At 37.3% G+C, this 21,821-nt stretch overlaps 1 protein-coding gene across 11 annotated transcripts in view; it reads right to left on the bottom strand.

The window, feature by feature from the left end:
• ACACA (acetyl-CoA carboxylase alpha) overlaps positions 1 to 21,821 on the bottom strand; it is a 219,909-nt gene that overhangs the window by 134,662 nt on the left and 63,426 nt on the right. For all 11 annotated transcript variants that reach the window (XM_087826242.1, XM_016210681.2, XM_016210686.2 and 8 more), the window contains 12 exons: positions 21,411 to 21,492; positions 20,217 to 20,315; positions 18,776 to 18,882; positions 17,599 to 17,709; positions 12,667 to 12,876; positions 9,486 to 9,656; positions 8,359 to 8,520; positions 7,852 to 8,015; positions 4,440 to 4,590; positions 3,560 to 3,663; positions 1,253 to 1,334; positions 682 to 827 (listed from right to left, as the gene is read on the bottom strand). In XM_087826242.1, the coding sequence (XP_087682368.1) occupies positions 682 to 827; positions 1,253 to 1,334; positions 3,560 to 3,663; positions 4,440 to 4,590; positions 7,852 to 8,015; positions 8,359 to 8,520; positions 9,486 to 9,656; positions 12,667 to 12,876; positions 17,599 to 17,709; positions 18,776 to 18,882; positions 20,217 to 20,315; positions 21,411 to 21,492 (1,589 nt within the window). The remainder of the gene's footprint in view (positions 1 to 681; positions 828 to 1,252; positions 1,335 to 3,559; positions 3,664 to 4,439; positions 4,591 to 7,851; positions 8,016 to 8,358; positions 8,521 to 9,485; positions 9,657 to 12,666; positions 12,877 to 17,598; positions 17,710 to 18,775; positions 18,883 to 20,216; positions 20,316 to 21,410; positions 21,493 to 21,821) is intronic.

Raw genomic sequence — 21,821 nt, 5'->3', positions numbered from 1 at the left:
ATAGAAAAACTGAACACTTTATTCTATATAAACACATGCACACAGAATACTCATTCCATCTTTGTTTACAACGACAAATAACCAAAATTTCCTTCAATAAGGGTCAGATTAAATCAATTGCAGTACATCCATATAATGGAATATTATACAACCATTAAAAAGAGCAGGCATCTCTATTTTTAAAGAACCACAAAGATGATAATGATGTAATAGCTAATACTTCTTGAACCCTTACTATGCACTAGACAAAGTTCTAAGCACTTTACATGTGTGAATTCATTTAACTGTCACAACATTGACTGACTGGTGTTGAACAGTCTACAATACATGTTAAGGAAAAAATAGGTGCAAAATAGTATCTAAAAATTATTTTTATTTGTGAATGCATTTAAAAGATGTAGACGCATATAAAATTTCTACATATAAGAAACTGTTAACAGTAGCTGCCTATAAAGAGGGAAATTTATTTTTCACTTCTACTCACACTGAGGCAGCAGAGAGACAACGGTTTTCATTGTAAATACTTTTTTGTACTCTTGAAATTTTTGTTAAATGCATGTACTATTTTTTTAATTAAAATAGAATGCCAGGAAAAGACCCTGAAAAATTCCAAGAGCTAGTGACTGCTGAGAAGAAAGGCTGACACAATGACCAATAAATGGACCTCAAACAGCCACTCACCTATCCACTTCTTCCTTCATGTACGTGGTATAACTGCTGCCATCATAGGACAAGAGCAGTCCTCCATCACTCAGCCGATGCACGTCTACTTCTACACATGAGCCGTTCATGATCACCACATAAGAGTTAGGGGACTGTCGAGTCACCTAGGGGATGAGAACCAGAAGGGACAAGTCAGTATCCCTTCCGGATGGAGTCCCAGATAAAATTCAGTATCAAAACTATAGATAAAAAAGATCTGTCAGAGAGGAGGGAAATTCCTGGCACTGGTGCTCTCAGCATCAGTGTCTGCAGGCATGGCTCAGCCCTACTACAAGCAAATAGGGCGACCTTAGGTGCTTCCCTAGTCTAGCTATTCTCTTGGCTCCATATATAAAGTTAAGGAACAAGTAAAACATTTTCAGAAAACCATCAAATATTGTTTCTGGCTTTTGACATATATAATGACCGTAATTTTATAACACTCAGCCCTGCAGTAAACTAAATTTTTCCCCCCATTTCTTTACCTACAGGAATCAAGTTAACAAAAAGAGCCAAAAAAGTGTGCAGGCTTCAGTGGAGTTCAGCATACCTTAAGTACATACTTGACTCCCTCATAGATAAGTTCAACATCTACAGTGTTCAGAAGTGTATGAGCAGGAAGGACTTGACCCCTGAAAGAACAACAATGTGAGATACACTTACTTCTAGAAAGTTCTAAAACTTTATAAGGGCATCTCAAAGGTTATTGATTATAGCATTTCCTGGAATATCAAGACGGAAAACAACCTTAACGACCATCTGTAAGGGATTTATACATAAATTATGAAAAAGCCATATAACAATGGAATTTAAGCAGCTATTAAAAAAGAAAGATGGCTCAGCCAGTGTGGCTCAGTTGGTTGAGCACCATCCCATGCACCAGGAGGTCACAGTACGATTCCCAGTCAGGGCATATGCCCAAGTTTCAGGCTCAATCCCCAGTAGGGTGTGTGCAGGAGGCAGCCGATCAATGTTTCTCTCTGATTGATGTTTCTTTCTCTCTCCCTTCCTCTAAAAAATAAATAAATAAATAATCAATAAAAACATATTTTTTTAAAAAAAGATGAAGCCTTTTATGTACTAATAGAAAATATTCTCTAAAATAATGAAAAAAAGCAAGTGAAATTGAATAGAACAGTTTCAGGGTATGACACCATTTATGTTTTAAAAAAAATAGGGGGTGGGAAGAATCAACTATTACATGCATATGTTTATATAAATTTACAATGTCTGGTAGGTTACAGAAGAAACATAATGGGATGACTACAGAGAAGGAAACTGGGTGAGCAGGGAACAGAGGTAAGGAAACTTCCACTATATACCTTTAGTGACTTTTTAATTTTGAACCATGTGAATGAATATATTACCTGTTCTTAACAATAAATAGAAGTAAAACTTAAAAAAAAAAAAAAAAGGCCCCAGCACAACCAACACTAATCTATTCCTATTAACTGAAATTTTATTTGGGGTCTTAAAGATAAAAGCAGTAGTGTATGGCTGGGTGGAGGGGAAAGAGAAAGACATTGCCAAGCAGGAAACATTATCAAGAAAAACTTTTGATAATAACAAAAAAAAGAAGTGACAGAGCAAGTGAGGCAAGTTGTTAATAATTGATGAATCTGGCAAAGAATATATAGTAGTTGTTTGGACTATTCATGCAACTCTTCTATAAGTCCGAAATTATTTCAAGATACAAGTTTTGAGAATAAATGAAAATAATACTAAAAAGACAGGGGAGCTTATAGAGGAGATTACATATGACACATTTGTACACTAGTAGGGAAACCACTTAACTAGGTAGAGATTGCATGTTGAGAAACAGAAGTTAGTAAGACTGGACTGGTAAAAAGGAGCCAAAGTATACAAGGAGTTAAAAGTCACACTGAGGGATTTAGATTTTATAGAGAGGGTAATGTGAGCTGCTGAAAGTTTTAGTGCATCAGAGCAACAAAGCGAAAGATTTATCATAAGACTTGAATAACTGTGAAATCTCAGTTCAATACAAAAATTTTTTCTTTTCTTCCTTTCAGACTCCTCAAAGAGAGCTTATATAAGTCTACAACACAGAAGAAAACAAAGTGCCTGTTACTAAAGTTCTTTAAAATGATTAGACCCTTGGACCATTCCTCCAGGGACTCAAAGGCAGAACTTAGTCTCCAGAACCAGTGTTAGAAATTAGTTTAGCTCCATACAGTCTGATCCTCTACATGAAAGACTCATGAGGTCACCCTGAATATCAGCCTCAATTATTAATTCCTTAAAGGTGTTGCAGGTAAATATGAAATATTCAGGGTTCAATGCTAGAGAGAAACACCAGATTTTCATCACTAGGGTTTTGAGAAATTTGATGATTGTACTGGACAGAATGTTTACTTTAGCAGGATTCTAGGGTTTTTTTTGTTTTTTTAAAATATATCTTTATTGATTTCAGAGAGAGAAAAGGAGAGGGGGAGAGGAGAGAGAGACAGAGAGAGAGAGAGAGAGAGAGAGAAACATCAATGATGAGTCATTGATCGGCCGCCTCCCGCACACCCCCAGGCATGTGCCCTGACTGGGAATCGAACCCCGATTGTCTGGATCCTAGATCCAGGATCAACTGCTGAGCCACGCCCGGCCAGGCAGGATTGTAGTTTTTAAAAAGCAACCCATTCTAACTGCAATATAAGCTAATTTCTAGAATCTGCGATGAGTCCCACAATAATTTGTCATAAACCCCTACATCCCTTTTCTTCCATCCCCATGGTCAGGTAGCACTCACAAGCTGCTAGAAACAGGGAAAATAAACGGGTCTTTGAACTTCAGTCCTGTACTCAGGCCCTTTGGTGAACTTGCACAGCTGATGAGAAACAAAGCCTACCTTTCTAAGGAGTGAAGGAAGTTAGAGACGCTATTCCGCAGGCTTACATCAGCCACATGGAGAGCCCCACACACAACTCCCAACATAGTGTCAGGTCGCTCTGCCTGAAAAAAAGAAAAACAGGGCAGATAAAAAGCATGGTCACTTGGCACCATGGCCCCTCAGTTTAAATCGGGCTCAAATCTGCTGTGAAGATACAGCTAGCATTGAGAATCTCCATCCTTATTGCCCAAATGATTTTTGAGTTAAAAACACATTTACTTTAGAGGCCTCGTTTGAACAGAGATGAAAAACAACTCTTCCCTTCACTCCCTCTAAGATTTCTACAGAACCAATCAAAGAACATCTCAAAAACAAGCTTTTATCAGAAATAAACTAAAAAAGGTACAGAGACTTGGCTACTGATAATATCAAAGAAAAATGGTATAAAACCAAAATTTGGACATTTAAATAATTTAATTAAATCTAATATTTTAACATAATCTTGGGTAATTTAGAATAGCCCTGCAATTCAGGAACAAGGGGTAACTCTGTTGATTTACATGAGGCCTCTCTAATCAGCATATTAAACAAATGTAAAAGTTGGTAACTCTAAGCCAGATTTAACATCAAATGAGGAAAGAGAAAGGATCTCTAACCCTATGTGCCTCTCTTCAAATAAACCCTGGAAAGTAATACTAGAACATATAAAATGATGGCATAACACAGGCACAGGAACTCTTACAGGGTTAAATTACACTGACTCCTTGGCTTTTTCCAAGTAGTCCAAGAGCCATTTACATTAGAATCAGATAAATTTTACCTAGTGACACAGACTGATCACACCACAGGCCCTTAATGCCCAATCCCAGAAGCTGTTTGTGCAAAAGGAGAAACACACCTGTACTTTCTCTGCTATCAGTCTGTCCAGCCAGCCAGTGTCGATTCTATTCAACTGAAAGCTTTCGGTCTCCAACAGTTTAATCAGGTATTCAACCGTGGTTCGAAAGTCACCCCGAATAGACAGCTCCTTCAGAGCCACCACCATGTTTCTGGGAGAAGAACAGAAGCCGATCTGTTTTAGCAACAAGCGTTTTAGTGTTTTTCAATCATTTTAAAGAATTGTTTCATTCAGTTCCAAGGACAACTGAGGGTGCAAATATAAGTGTGCTCATTCGCATGCATTCCAGATGGGATGATTTGCAAGAAGTGAGTGAATTTATGAATTCTGACTGATATTACCATAAGTGCATCAGCAAATCACATGCATTTCATTATATGGAGTAAAGAACAAATCATGTGCAAGCCACCCTCGGCTTTCACTTACTAGGTTTCTGTCATTCCATTCATTTACTGATTGCTAACTAGAATTAGAGCATAATTTTCCTCTCCTTACACCTTATTTATTTTATTAAGGTATAATTTACATATAATAAAATATACTTAAGTATACTGTTTAATGAATTTTGATACATGCTCATACCTTAATTTAAAGGTTTCCATACAATGAGGCAACTGGCCAGGTATAGTCAGGTGTCAGCCTGACACTTCATTGGACAGTGTTTTCTTTTTTAAGCTGCATTTTAGATGTCTGTGAAATGGCCGCTCATTACTTTTATTATTTCCCAATCAAATGTTAAATGATCTAATATTAACAGAATTTCAAATACCATGGTTTTTTCCCCCCTGTGTATTTCTGCCCAGTTCTGTCCTGCACAGAACAGGTCTTTACTTCAACAAATACTTATCATGCACCTCACAGACTCGAGACACATACTAGGCTCATAAGGGAGAGAGAACGCAGGCACAATAATCGCTTTCAAAACATATGCCAGAATATCCTAAGTGCCAGTAGAGAGCTAGAGGCAATGTGCTGGAGAAGGTCTAAGGAGAGAGAATATCCACCTCCCTATGATTTCATGAAGAATGTGGAAGCTGACGTGGAATAAAAGTATAGCTGGGAATATGACTCTCACAGGAATGTTATTCTAGATGGTCCAGGCATTCCCTCAGCCTAGAACCGCATTCAGTTTTCCACCTCCACCCTCCTCTCTCTGCCCTCTTTTGGCCTGGCTTAGTCTTATATACTTTTTAGATATTAGTCTAGATGCCACTTCCTTCTGGGAAAACTTCCCTGACTCTCTCCAGACTAAGTTAGCTGACTCAGCTAAATGTTCCTATAATACCATTATGTAATCTCACTATCATAGACAGCAAATGACAACATTGTGTTTAATTGTTTATTTTCCTCTCTTCCTCTGGATTCTAAAGCTCTATAAAGACAGAGACCCTATTTTGGTCCTCGCTGTATTGCCAAAACCAGTAGATATTCAGCAATTTTTTTTTTTTAATGGAGTGAATGAATAAATGGACAGAATATCAAGAACAAAGGGAAAGAAGGAAGAAAATATTGGTTATGTTCAGGGAACATCATGATTGAAGCAGAGGGTATGACAGGAAATAGTGGTAAATCCATTCATTTAACATTTAGTGAACAATTACTATGTTCAAGGGATACAGCAGCAACAAAACAGACATGGTCCTGTTCTCAGGGTATTTAGATTACGATGTATGGAAAATAATGCTGGAAATATTGGTTGGGGCTATTCTAGAGAACAAGAATATTATGAATATTATGAATAAGGAAATATAAATAACAAAGATAAAAGAAACTCTGAGCTGAGGGATGAACTTGTGGCATGAAGTCAAGAAGTAAGCTTACTGTAAAGACCATATTTTTAATATGCTACAAGTTAACCTAGTTAGCTTTACACCCACTTACAGAAATGTACAGAGCAGGTCAGGAAGTAAAGAGCAAGGCTTCTGGACCAGGCCATAGGCCATGTCCTGTCAAAAATACTCAGTGGTCTGCCTAAGCAGGACTGTGAACCTAAATACCAACAGAGGGTACTCTGAGAATGTAAATGAGTGTGGCAGACTGGATGGGGTCCTCTGTGCACTAGAGAGTTTAAATTTCCTCTAAAATAAGCAGCCACACAAAGCTTTAGTTAATTTTGCCAAGTGGAAAATAAAACCAACGTTGTCATTATTAGAGTGATGGATTTCCCAATTTTTAAGTATTGGAAAATTTTAATACATCAGCACTCTGTATCAAACACATGTGTGGTTGTGGCTATCTGGAAGACCACCAATTTGCAAACTCTAGGGTAAACCTTCTTCACTTTGGCAAAGCAGGATATGACTGTAATTTAAAAAACAAAAAGCAACTTTATACCAAATGGTTTTTCTAGCAGCATTGCTTTAATTTGGGAAAACTCCACTTATAGTTTTGTTCTGTTTTTCACCATTCAGAAAGTTATTTTATTTTATTTTATTTTATTTATTTATTTATTGTCAACACTATTACAGATGTCCCCCACTTTTTCCTCCTTTGCCCCCCTCCACCCAAACCCCCACACCCCCTCTACTTGTATTTTTGAATAAATGGGAAGAATTATAGAGGGCAAAATAGAGAAAAATTGAGAGTTCCCTATTTCCAAAAACACTATTAAAAACCAACATTATTAATAACTACTCATTGACTACTGGTCTATGTATACAGTCCAAAGGTCAAAGGAATGGTATTAAAAGCCTGATATAAGGAAACACAAAAAATAGAATTAGATCAGTTTTAGATAAATATTCTAAAATATATAAACTGTCAAAATTACCTCCTAGAGCCCTATTTTTTAGCAAGCAAAATTGCTAATTTAATATTTAATGTTTATGTTTAATATAATATTAACTAATGACACTTATGATATACCAGTTATATTTGGATAAGCTGTGTGTATATGTCATAGCAGACTGAGGTATCTTATATAAGCAATGGGGACAGTTCCTTTATGTCCTTTGCATGTAACAATTTATTACTTTAAATGACTATGGGACATTTATGGCTATAACTTTATTTTTATGACTAATAACAGGTCTTCTCTATGATTTATAGGACGTCAAACTCTTGGTCAAGAATCTACCTCTCTCCAGCAACATGGGAAAATTATATCTTTTAAGCAATCACTTTTGTAAGTTTATAAAAAATATATCTTTAAAGCAATCAACTTTATAAGTTATCAAAATATTTAAAGGCAAACATACTTAAAAAGGCTCAAACAACAAACTGAAAAACATCTGCCACACACTGCATAATTTAACACAACATGAATACAAGTACAACTGAAGATATACGTCTTCATAAAGGTTGTCCATATTAATACTTCTATAGCAGATAAATGATTCCCTGCCTATACCCATACCTTCACTGAAGATTAGCACAGATTTTTTTAAATGCAATCAAATGCTATTATACTCACGAAATTGCTTCCTCTCTGTTTTCTCCCCAGGAAAAGCAGTGACCGAACTGAGAATCAGCAAATTCATGAAGTCCCCCTGCAGCAGCAACACTAAAATAACCCCAGACGTTCTTATTGCTGCGGAAATTCAGTTCCTGAACTGTTCCTGAGCTGGGCTTAAAACCCTGTTAGAGAATGAAGAATATGAGAGACCATATTATAGTTCCAAGGAAGAGAATATTTATGTATTTATTGTTTAGGCTCTGTGTTAATCGCACATAAAAGCAGAGAAGACACGCAAAAATCATAAAGGCTTGAGAGCCAACATCCAGTGCTACTATAATGACTATAGTAGGATGAAATGACCAATGGAGCAGTGATCACTTCTTTGTCTGCTCTGATGAAACCTCTATAAATTTCCCCCTCCAGAGGAAGTCCCAAAATATTTCAGAAGCATAGCCCTCAGGTACTATCTTAATATTAAAGTTCACAGGGAAAAAAATGTAAACCTTTTAAGTGATGGGTTACCTCATCTGGATTTTCACTAGTGATCCGAGCAGCAATAACGTGGCCCCTTGGGCAAGGAACATGAGCAGAATTTTCAAAATCAATGGGAGCATCACCCCAGGGAGATACTCCATACATCATACGAATATCCTTGATTCTGTAAAGAGGGATCCCCATGGCAATCTGAAAGGTAATAAAACACACATCACTCATTTTTCAGTTACTTTCCATAAAATGCGGAGGCTATAGATTACCTGCAAGACTCTTCATTTTAGTAGCCACCACTTAAAACATTCTATTTTTATAACCTATATTCTATAATCATCAAAGAAGAAACTCTAAGTTACTTAAAACAAAATATGTCACTATAGAAGTTGCTAAATACTTTTCACTTCTAAAAAAGTCTCCAAATTCCTAATGCAACAGACATAAGTTTCTCTCTATTGTCATTTTTCCATCAATGGATCAGAATGGAAATATCCAAAGAGTCAGTATCAGTGGCTACCCAAGAAGTTTAGACTGCTAAAAAGTCTATCTCATAATTATCCCCATAAACCATTGGAGGAAATAAATAAATCAATCTTTAGTCCTTAATGGGAACCCAGAAGGGGTTCCCATTATGGGCAAAGAATATGTTAGATACAAATATTATAAAACTTCATCATTAGCTTTACTGCTTCCCATAACATTTGTTTCCTGGGCTGAATGGGTAAAAGAATACTGACAGCTAGCACTTTAAACATTATAAAAATAAATGGGTTCTGCCACAGTCTTGTCCAGAAAAACCCTCCCCACCTCTCTGATGTGGAACTGCTTCAATAAGGAGTAAAAGGAGTACAAGCCAATTACAAAGTTGTAAAGTTTTCTATAATTAAAACGATTAAGTAAAGCATATTCTTTCTTAAGTTTCTTTCTAAAATGACAGTTTTTACCAGATGTGTGTGGCTAAAAAATAGAATAATATTCCCAGATTTGTACCACATCAGGAAAACCAACCCACACATCACAACCCATACAGCACGAGAGAAGAACATTAGATGAGACTCAGATAGGAGGTGCTCTTCTCATCAGACACAGGTTAAACTGGTTTTTCAGGCATCTCTGACATTCTCTAGGCAACTCTTTGGGCCGAGAACAGGGTGATTCACCTGGAGTTGTGCTGCAGGGAGATTAACATCAGCCACCATCTCTGTACAAGGGTGCTCCACCTGCAGCCGAGGGTTTAGTTCCAAAAAGTAGAAGCTGCCATCCTGGCTGTAGAGGTATTCTACAGTCCCCGCACTCACATAGCCAACCATTTTGGCAAGTTTCACCGCACACTCAAAGAAAAAAGATAGAAAAACATGAGTATCTCACCTTGTCTAGCTGGTGGACCACTGCTTATCTATATAGCCTCTCCCTGACTCAAATATCTAGTGTTTATAAGAGCCACCAAAGGCTTTTAGCCACATTAGAGTGAATTTCACCCTCTGATTATTACAGAAGGTCCTGGACATGGATGATGAACTCAATTTAAAGCAGAAGGAAAACTGTTTTTCATTTGGGATCATAGGCAACCTCACCCTATAAGTACATGCAGGTAAAAAAAAACCCACTGTAGCAGATTTTTCACTGTGCCCTGGTTTCTAGTACTCCTAGCATTCTTCCTAAAACATGGCTGCCCAGCTAGTGACTAGATTTCCCAACCTCTCTTATACCTAGTGACTAAGTTTTGGCCAATGTAATGTCAGCTTTGGTGAGTGATATACCTAATTCCTGAATCATGATTTTAAAAGAAAGTGCTTGTTCTCTATTCCTGCCTGTTCTCTTTCTATTGCCTGAAACATGGTCATGACAGTACAAGCCAGTTTCAACCACACAGATGAGAACATACTAAGAATGGTAAAACAAAACAGAAAGAACCTGAATTCCAAAATGGCCTCATGGAGCATAACTGTCCCACTAGCCCCGCGGAGCTTACCTCAGCTTATGATGGGAATTAAAAATAAACTTCTATCTTATCTGGGTTGTATTTTTTAGATCTCTTTATTATAACAGCTTAACCTATACCTTAATCACTACAGAAATTATTAAGTTCAAGTAGAATCTTGCTATTAAAAAATATTAAAATATGTGTTGTTGGCTTAGTAGATACTGCCGACTGGAAACTGGTGGCCTCCTTGTTAGGCATAACAAAACATTGGGTAAACGGTGTCCTGCAATAACTTGCAACGAGGACAACACACCAACTAAGCCCTAAGAAAAGGTCAGAATGTGAAAAATCCAACTGCTTTTGTACTCCCAAACCAGAAAATTAGATTCTCACCCTAAAGCACCCCAGTGTGAAAGATTAAATAAAAGAGGAAAAGTTACTATATCTAAAAATCTTGGAGTGTGGTTACTCCCACCTGAAGCTGACTGAAAGCAAAGCAACAGTCCAGGAACTTATTAAAATTTGAAGGAACTGTAATTCTAAACAAACCGCAAACCTGGCCTTCAAGAACCTGTGACTGATAATTGGAATCATCTTTGTGGCCCCAATCCTGCACCAGCAGGAAGTGAGCTGTGAAAGCTCTGTCAAAGCCTCCAAAGCCCGGTCACAGAGAAAACACAAGGAACACCTTCCCAGAGAACAAAGAAAGGTGCCTTAAGGGACCGTAGGCAAGGGATTTACTTGAGAGTAGAGCCAGGGGCAGCCAGAGGGCTAATTGAGGTATTACTCCACTACTTGGCAGGAAATCATCACAATTCCTGCCTAGAAGGATTTGGTAACTGCTATGGACCAATGATTACTATATATTTTTCATTTCTTTCCAAAGAGAGTTTATCCTGTTTATATTCCACCACTGTATATTTGATACATGGGAAAAGGAGGAATGACGAGGGGTAGGTAACTTGTATTTTAGGTCACTGGCCCATGAAAAGCCACATGTACATTTAATGGAGAGAATTAGAGATCTTGGACTTGGAACTATCTTCTTTGGGGAAGGCTAAATATATCCTAAGTGTGAGAAAAAGGGTGTGAAAGGCTAATGGGTAGCCAGAGGATCAGACTGAGGCACAGGTTATTAACTGCCCTCTAGTAATTTTTCTTTGTGTCATTCATTTAGTAATAGAGTTTCCTAAATTTCAGCTGAATATATGGCCACCCAGTTAGTGACTACAATTCCTAACATCCCTTACAGCTATGTGTGATTGTATAGCTGAATTTTGTCCAATGGAATGTGAGCAGAAGTAATAGGTGTGACTTCCAGATCATATTTTTACATACTTGCCCTCCATGTCTTCTTCTCTCCCCCCCAAGCGACAATGTGAATATACTCTTGTGAGCCAGCTTAATCATGAAGATGATGATACCTTGGGGCAACGATTGGCAAACTTTTTTGGTAAAAGGTCAGATAGTAATTATTTTCACTCTGTGGGCCATATAATTTCTGTCAAAACTACTCATCTCTGTCACTGCAGTGATAAAGCAGCCATAGATAATATATAAATAAGTTAGCATGGATATCCCAATAAAAATTTTATTTGCAAAAGTAGGTGGCAGGTTGGACTTGTCCTGGGAGCTGTAGTTTGCTGACCCCTCTCCTAGTGAATGGCAGAGCAATAAACCTAGGTCCCGGGCACCAGCTCATTTAGAACTATCATGTGAGAAAAATAGAACTTATACCTTGTTTAAGCCATGGTATTTTGAAAACCTCTTACAGCAATTAAGTAATATGTCTTACTTAACACATATGCGCATATACACACACGTCGGAATTAAACTTCCATAGATTTAGCTTGTTTGGAATTCAGGAGAAAAAAGAAATAGAAAATATATCTCCAATAAAATGAAGACTAAATAACAATTCCAGAAAAGACCAAGTTAGACCCCTAAACTACAACTATTTCCAAGGGACCCTGCACAACTGCTAAGAGATTCTTTTCTATACAAAAATATAGAATATATAAACTTTAAAGATACTTAAAGGACCTTTTAAAAAATTATAAATTTATCTGAGGACTCAATGATAATCAGTCTAAAAAATGGACTATCTGCTTATCATGAACTCATTAAAAAATCAAATGATAAGATTAAAAATCCCAAAATATTTTTCTTCTTTATTCCTACTCAAAATAGCACACTGATTTTTTTTTCCAAAGTGTTAACTAATTTAGAGCTTGGAATGTTCACTGGCAACTCTCCCTACAGGGAGGCAGCATAATTATTTCTACTGGAAAAAAATGTAATTTTATCAGTTACCCAGAATCATTGCAAGAAATTCCACTAGTCTCAGATTGGTACACAAATTGAAGGAATGTAGTTCTGTGTAAGAAAACAAAAATTAGAGTTTTTCATATAAATACCTGTTCCATATGTTCAAATACTGCTGGAGTAGCAATAGCAGCAGGTGCCTCTTCAATAATCTTCTGATGCCTGCGTTGTACAGAGCAATCACGACCAAACAAAGAGATGGCATTGCCATACTGATCTGCTAAGATCTGCACCTCCAGATGACGAGATTGTTTGGCTAGTCTCATCACAAATATAGGAGATCCAGGAACTTCAGCTTGAACCTACATTAAAAAAGAAAATAAAACAATTTTTTAAGAAGTAGGCATTCTTTTATCCTGATAAACTGCTTCAGTTTCAACAGGCAGATGCCTAGAAGTGTGAGGGACCATGTTAATCAGTAGGAATAGAAAAAAATGAATAAAATAAATTTCATGTTCTTGTCTCTTTTTAAGAGATTGCATTCTTAGTTATATGATCAATATTAAATGATGAATATGAAAACATATGAACATCTAGTGTGCTACAAGGGTAAAGAACAAAATATTTTGAAAATACATACACACAAATTCCACAAAAAGGCAAAATACTGCCATCAATTTCAAACAGCCAAATGTACAACTTGCTTCAGACTAAGATGCTCTCCTGGTTCACATCATAGCATATATGGTCTTATTGTAGTCAAAGAACTTTCAACTGCAATTTTCAAGCATATTGTCACTGGATACAGAATTCTATACTGGCAATTATTTTCTTTGAATAATTTAAAGATATCCCAATATTTTCTGGCTTCCACTGTTTCATTGAGATGTTAGGTATCAATCTTATTGTTATTCTTTTGAAAGTAATTTTTTTTTTCCAGCTGCTTGAAGATGTTCTCTTTCATTCTCTCTTTTTAGTGGAGTGAAATGGCAGATCTACTCAGATAAGCTTAAATGTAGTTTTCTCTGTACTTGTCCTGCAGGTCTCATAGTGCTTTCTGAATCTGTGCTTGGTATCTTTTATCAGTTCAGGAAAATTCTTAGTCATTATCTCTTCAAAAACTGCTTCTGCTCAATGATTTCTTTAAATATTGCTTCTGTCTCATTCTCTTCTCCTCTGAGATTCAAAGTAAATAAGGTTAAATAATTTTACTGTATCCCATATGTCTTTTATGTTCTATACCTTTTATGCTCTGTTTTGATACATAACAAGTCACCCCAAGTCTCAGCGGCTTAGGATGTCAACCATTTTCTCTGCTCATGATGCTTTGCTCATCTGGGCAGTTTTTCTTTAGGTCTTCCCTGGGGTCATTCATGTACATTATCATCATCTTGAGGCTCAAGTGGGCTGAATAGACTCACTCAAATGGCTGATGACTTGTGTTGATGGTTGGCTGGTAGATCTAGAGCCTTGACTGGAACAACTCATCTATATTGCAAGTGGCCTCCCATCTTCCAGTAAGCTAGAAAGTTTTCTTCAATGCAGTGTCCCAAAAGGGTGAGGGCAGAAACTACAAGGTTTCACAAGCTCTAGATTCTAGAACTTACCACTCTGGCCACATTCTAATGACCTAAGCAAGCTACAGGCCAGCTAAGATTCAAGGGGTAGGAAAGGCAAAGTAACATTGCAAGGGGATATACATACAAGTTTGGGAATAGTTATTGTGGCCATCTGCAAACAATCTACTATGACCCTCCCTCTGGCCACAATAATTCACATACCTCCCACATGCAAAATAGACTCACCCCCTCCCAAAACCCCTAAAGTCATCCAATCATGACATCAGGTCTGAAGTCCATTTTCTCATGAGTCATGTCCAGAAGGAATTAGACTCCTTGGGTGCAGTTCCTCAGGTACAGTTTCTCTTGATCCAAAATCTGGGCTCTAAAAAGACAAGTGATATGCCTCCAACACCCTATACATTTAATGATGAGATGGAAATAGGATAACTGTAAAAGATATTCCAGTTCAAAGAAGACAGGTTGGGAGTACATTGCTGTCACTGGTCCGCAGCAATTCTGAAATCCAGATGGATACCTGTTGTGAGGTTCCCTTATTCCAGGGGTATAGACTGTTCTTTTAGGGTCTTGCTCTGCTCCCTGGGAGTGGTTTCCTAATCCATGGCTCCTCTGCTTTCTGGGTTTCTAGCTCTGCTCTCTCAAAAAAATCTTTTTATTAAAAATGACTAATGTTTACAGAGGAAGAGCTTTCTCAGTCTGCTTCCTATTCATAGAAAATCGAAGGCCCAGGAGCCTCTTAGAAGTTTGAACTGTCTCTGTCTCTTTTATTTCTTTTGTGTATTCATCAATACAAGTCTCTTGAAAACTTAGTGAATTTCCTATGAACCATATTGGAGGAATCATTCCTTGCCCCAAAAGGCATATCCATAACTTTTGGCCTGGAGCCACTCACATAGCTATAGTCATTTGGCAACTTGACTGCAGTTGGATAGTCTAATACGGCCTCACATGTCTCAAATGCTGAAGTAACTGTTAGCAAGTAGGTATAGGGATCCTCAGTAGGGCAACTTATCTCTGTTTCATTCGGCCTCTCTTTCTCCAGAAGGCTAGATTGAGCTCTTCACATGGTAGTCTAAGGCTCATTCCCAAGAGGGCAATGGCAAAAACAACAAGACCACTTGAGGTTTAAGCTTCAGAATCTGTATGCCATTTCTGCCACATTTTATTGTCAAAACATGCCACAAAGTAAGCTGAAATTCAAAGGGCAGGAGAAGAAAGAGAATCATAGTGTAAAGGGATATGTGTATATATGGATGAGAGGAGTTATCATGATAATCTTTGCAAATAATCTCTCACATGCTCTTTATTATATTTTCCATTTTTTATCTCTTCATGCTTCAGTCTGAATTTTCTTATGACCCATCTTCTAGTCACAAATTATTTCTACATCTGCATCAAATATGCTATTAAATTCCTCTCTTGACTTCTTAATTTTAGTTACTACATTTTCAGTTCTAGAATTTTTATATTTTTCTTCTTTATGGTTTCTCGTTTTCTGCCAAAATTTCCAATCTTGTCTTTAATTTTCTTGAATTCATTAAGTAGAGTTAAAGTCCTTGTTTGATAGATCCATTATCTAAACCCTCTGTGGGTCTGTTTCTACTGACTTTATTTTTCTTGATTATTAATCATGTAATTTAATATGCTGCTTATTTTTAATTGACTGCTTGATACTGCATTTGAAAAATTAATAGAAGTAATTTGAGGTTCTGGATGGTATCTTCCTCTGGAGAGAATGTATATTTGCTTCCTGTTGGTGGCTAGGAACACTAGCAATCACAGAACACCTTGCTTGAATCAAGGGTTGAGTGTTTTGAAGTTGATATTTAATCCCTGTGAAGGCTGATTTATTTACAGTTCATTCTTACTCCTGAGATACAGTCCCTTCAAGCTGTCATCCTAAAACGTGGGAGGTTTCCCAGGGCACTCTACTCAGCAAGCCCTAAAGTCTAAGTTTTGTCCTTTTCGTCTTGTAAGACTGCTGAAAACTTTAGTTAGCTTCTTCTCAAACTAGATGATATCTCTAGGGAAAACGTGGCCTCAAATGCCAGGCTCACCTCTTTGGGTTTCCTTCTTGGCCCATAATTCTTCACTGCCTTGAAAGGTCTCTAATGCTTTACAATAGATTTTTTTTTTAACTTGGTCCAGCTTTTCTAATTTGTTCTCAATGGAAGAACTGCTTTGAGTTATTCAGTTAATCATTACTGGAACTTAAACAGTCACATAAAAATTCCTAATCCTTACCAAAAAAATTAAAACAAAAACGAAACCAAAAAAAAAACTTATTTCCAATTGTGTTGACTAATAAACTACAATCTGAAGAAGAAAAAAAAAAGAAAAAAAAAATTCCTAATCTTAGTGTTCTAATTTCTTCAACTATTTGATTCCATAGTAATAAGTAGTTTTGAAATACCTACAGGAGTTAATATTTTTAAAAATTAACATGCTTTTTCTTTTGCTTCTAAGAGCAAAGGCCTTTTCTTTAGATCCCATAAGGCACTGAAATATCTATGAAATTGGAATTATTATAGAAGGCATGTAAAGAAAAAGACAAATAATACTCAAATTCTGACATTCAAGATAAGATAATGTAACAAAATAATATGTGTATCACTTTCTTTATTGAGTATATCAAATCATGAAAGACCCAGAACATAGACTTTTTCTCTTTAGCCCATGATAAGGAAGCAAAAAATTTGCTGCTGAATGATTTAAAAAAAAAAAAAGAGTGCAAATAAAAGGTAGCCAAGGGTACTAGTAAAGGACGGTGCAAACTAAAAGTGTTAGGGAAAAATAAGAAAAAGTAGGAAGCTAGAAAAGTGAAAAGGCCAGAATGTGTCCCAATTTGACTTTTTCTGGGTATTGGTAGGAGAAAGAAGAGTGAGTCAAGTATGTGAGGGTAACTCTGAGGGCAGGGAAAAAGATACTCCTGTCTCCTAATTCTCTAAGATTCTGAAAAGAGAACATTTCTTTGGCTTCCACAACCAACCTGTAGTTTGGTCACATCAACTTAGCTGCAAATCATAGAGAGATCAGAGAGAGATCCTAGGGTTAGCTTTTCAGAGCCACTCTCAGTTCTCATAAAACATGAGCCTGCCATAGGGTTCCTGTGCCATGGTACAGTGGCCATACAGTACAGGCTAGGATGTAGACTGCTGGGCCAGCAGGGTACATAAGACAGGAGAAACTCAAATTTGAACTGAAGGAGGTGAAGTCAATCAGAGAGTTTGGGCCTGACTAAGCCAAGAAAATCCTGATCAGGAGTTAACCATACCACATACATTGTACCACCAGCAGAAGAAGGGCACAAAAATATAAAGGCATTGACTCTTCCTTGCCACAGAAAACCCTACAAGTCACCATACAGGGAAGAGCTATCTGAGAAACTGATGACTTTTATATGAGAGAATAACTCTATTTTCTGGACTTCCAAATTATAGTGGGAGTTAAATCATGTATCACTAATATACACGTCAATTCGAACAAAGACAACTTGTACTCTACCTGTCTGAAAAGGTTAGGGAAGTCATCTGCATTGTTGACTTTTCTGATTCCCTTTCCTCCTCCTCCTTCTGAGGCCTTGATCATTACCGGATACCCAACTTCCTCTGCTGCCTTCAAGAAGAAAAGAGAAAAATGGAAGAGTGATATTAGTAGGGAAGGAGAAAACTGGCATTCCTTCCCTTTAAGGATGCTATTATTTGGTAGGCCTGTATATAGTAAAATAAAAAGATCTTGAAGATATACTATTAAGTAAAAGAATAGAACAATATTTGTAATTCTCTGGGTTGAACCAAGAGAAACTGCCTTTATGTGTAAGTATGATTACGTATGCATTTATACACCCAAATATTTTTTTTACTGATACACCCAAGGATATGTTTTACTGATTTTTAGAGAGAGGAGAACTGGAGAGAACTATAGGAGAATAAAAGATTATGTTGAAGAAAGGATCTCCTTTTGCTTGGGTTCATGTTTTTACATGGATGGACAATAATTATACAGTAACACTTTCTGCCTCTCTTAGTTCCCTCCCTCACTCCTCCCCAAGGAAAAAAGAGTAAATTATGTGACTGGTAGGTATGGAAGGAGGAACTGAGCATGCATAGCTCAGCCCCTTTCCCCTCTGGGATCAGCCCACTGCAGAGAACACATGCTCTTTGTCAGCTCTGAGTCATACAACAAGCTGAGTGGTAAAAGCTATGTCGATGTAAAGGGAAGTCTGTGGTTATTGAGCACCACCAGTAACCAGTGAATGAGCCTGTTTAACTGACATTTGAGGTACAAATCTGATCGCTGCTACACACATAAACCATTTTCATCAACATCTCTCTATTCTTAATAAAGGTGACATTTTGACCCCTATCTGCCTGGCTTCTTGGTTCTGAACACAAGCAGGGGCAAAAGTATATTGTTTGTTGCCCCTCCCCCCAGTAACAGATGTGGAGACTTAGTACTTCCTTAAAGCTCTGACTTAACCACCTACGAAATGTTCTAAGTGAGAGTACTGCTTCAAACAAATTTAAATTGTTATATGTAGGTCAGTTCTTTACAAACTATACCTCCCGATCTTGCAACCCTAATGCCATCATGAGTATATTATCATGAACCAGGCTCCAGATCGCTATATTTCTAACTATAATTGGAAGTGAAAGACATCACTTCCTAGTTAGTAACCTACCTGTAGCCCGTCATCCACATCCTTCACATAGCCTTTTTCATAGAGTTCCTGGGGAACATTTAAGATACGTTTTGAAAAATCACTTTCTTGCCAGTTCACACGAAGACCTGCAATAGGTAACAGGGACTTAAATGCAGCTATAAGAGCATCTGTTCTTGTCAATTTTCTGCTACACCTTCTTTAAAATGCTCTCACATTGAGGGTAGATGGGAGATAGAAGGATGCCATAAGACTTTGGTCAGTTCTTGGGGTTAATGGTATATACCTATAGCAGGACCTGGCAACTTGGGTTTCCAGTGTAAACAGGACTTTATACTAGAAAAATCCAGGAGAGCTAATAGGAATCAACTTATAAAAATGCAAGGACATACCCGGGGGCGGGGGGGAAGCATGTCAGGCTTCTCATAGCAATGCAGCAGGCAAAATACCCTCAATTTGTGTGTTCAGGCCTGCTCCAGGGCCAGAGGTCTGGGAAATAATTCAATCTTTATGAGCCCTTGGAAATGGAAATGGCAGTTTTATTGGCCTCAGCAGAGTCATGATTCCATGCTCCCTGAATGTCCCTGTACTCAGCATCAAGGGGAATGCTATGGCCTCTCCATTCAAACAAGAACAAATTCAACCTTTTATTTTAAACTGTTTGACCCAGCAGGTCTGGAGGGGATATTGCAATCCCCCTGGAGACCTAGAGAAACAAGAGTTCAAATCTGTTCTGCCTCAAGACAATGGTGATGCCCATTTGGAAGAGGTTTTAGTGTATGTCTGTCCCCTGTGCTTGAGTACTAAAAAAAGGGAAGCTCATATTACTATCCACTAGAATAATTCACATGGCACTCTGAGGAATTTGTAAAGAATAAATCATTTTTAGAAAAATTTTATCCTTCTGCATGCCTGGAAGAAAGCTTGAATACTGACCTCATTTTCTATATCAAAGGCAACTGAGAGGTTAAATGGTATTAAACAGGCAAAGCAAATCACCAATACATTGTGGGATGGAATCAAAAAAATACTGGCAGACGAATATTTGAGAGGTGGGTTTTAGGTATTCTCAGTCATCCAGGTCACTTCCTAGGCCAGTTCAAAGGCCTAATTCTGCCTAGGAAGTCCATCTCATAGAAAGATTCTAGCCTACCCAGAGTAAATCTGAATTCACAGAACTATATGAGTTTTCCCAGAGTTTCTCCAAATTAAATCCCAAGATCACTCAAATCCCAGTTTAGCATCTGTATACCTCGTACAAAATTTATATTCCTAAGACATGATAAAATCACAGTTGTATTAATTAAGCCTGGAGATACAAGATAACATTAATCAACCTGGATTCTATCTCTTATTAGGTATCCCAACATTTTAAATAAACTTAAGCCCCAAAAGCCACAGTCCCAAATATCCTTATAAACTTTTTTGTACTTCAAGACACAAACAAGAAATAGTTTCTTACCACTGCCACTCCAGGGAAGAGTTGGGATACCTGCAGTTTGAGCCACTATGGAAGATGCAATCTTATCTCCCAAAGCCCACATGGCTTGGCTTGGAGGACCTAAAACAAAACAAGAAGCTTGACTATAACATTTTGGCCTCATTTCTGTCACATATATTTTGTCTTCTATATAATTATTTTTGTATGTTTCTTGTCTCCTCTACATATCATGGATATCATAAACTTAATTATAGGGGTTACTATGTTTTAACTCATACTTTGTACCCTTTATAGAACCTAATGTAGTAAGCTTTTAATACACAGTGGGAGTACAATATATAGGGTGTCCCAAAAAAAAAGTATACATACACTTTGAATAATTATAAATGAAGTGTTTATTAAAACACATTTCATTTTCAAAATTAAGCTATCAGCTGTCAAAGTGAGTATACATTTGGGGGGGATGCCCAGTATATATATATAAATATATGCTGAAATAAATTCCTGACAAATCTCTCATTTCATCATCCTTCATGATTCAACTTTACCAGATTAACAGTCTTTTTTTCTCTTTTGTACCAATATCCTAAATTAAGGACTATAAAGTTTTGGGGTTCAAGTCTGAAATATAAATATTATACCTTCCTTGGTCTTAGAGAAACCAAAAGGGAAAACTTAACTTTAATAGGGTTTATAAAGCATAATCGTCATTGTGGAAGGTCTCTGAGACAGAGAAAGAAACACTTTGAGTCATATAACCTGTATTTCCCTCTCTGCCGTAGGAAAGCAGAGAAGACAGGAGACAGAGCTCTCACTTATAGGAATATAACCTGTATGCTTAAATGTGAAGGTGCTGACTCATATTTAAGGGCACACTGCCAGGGTATCCTAAGTATTCAATTATCTTTGCTATATAAAAATATGTTTTCCACGTTTTCTTAGGTTAATGGCAATGTTTTTAAAAACCAATGTGTTTCGGAAATCAGAGCCTCCTCCATACCTCATAGAAAAGAACCTAGGGGACAGAAAACACAATCAAGATGCAGAGACATAAGCAGGGTATAAGAAATGAGGAAGGGAAAACAAAATAATAAAGAGGTTACTCTGAGAGTTGCTGACTGATGAAAAATAAAAGAATGTTAAACAGAAGTGGAATATGGGCAAAATTGACAGAGAGGGACAGAAAGACAGGAACAATATTCCAGAAAGGCTTACCCATGAAGGCGATGCCGTTTTTCAAAAGAAGTTCTGGGAGCTTGGGATTCTCAGAAGCATGACCCCAGCCAGCCCACACTGCCTACGAGGGAACACAATATGGTTCATTCTTAAAATTCATACTTAAAAAAACCCCATGATAAACTATTATTCTCTATCAAGACTGGGCTTTACTCCATAAGGTACAATAGCTCCATAGCAGCCCAATACTTAATTCAGCTTCTAAGCTTTATTCTTGGCAAACTTCTTACAGAACAATAGCAGTCCATTGTGGCAAAGCCTCTGAAGAGGTCGAAACCAAGCTGAAATTGATATTAAAATCCAGCCAGTCTTGTTGATCTTTAGGAAACTCAATTCACAGCCTCTCAACTAGACTCTATAGAGCCTCTTCTAGAAATATTGGTTTTCTTT

The sequence above is a fragment of the Miniopterus natalensis genome, chromosome 17 (genome assembly GCF_054644295.1).
Source record: "Miniopterus natalensis isolate mMinNat1 chromosome 17, mMinNat1.hap1, whole genome shotgun sequence".
Classification (NCBI taxonomy): domain Eukaryota; kingdom Metazoa; phylum Chordata; class Mammalia; order Chiroptera; family Miniopteridae; genus Miniopterus; species Miniopterus natalensis.
Note: the sequence above shows the minus strand (reverse complement) of the source record. Positions and strands in the feature narration are given on the sequence as shown.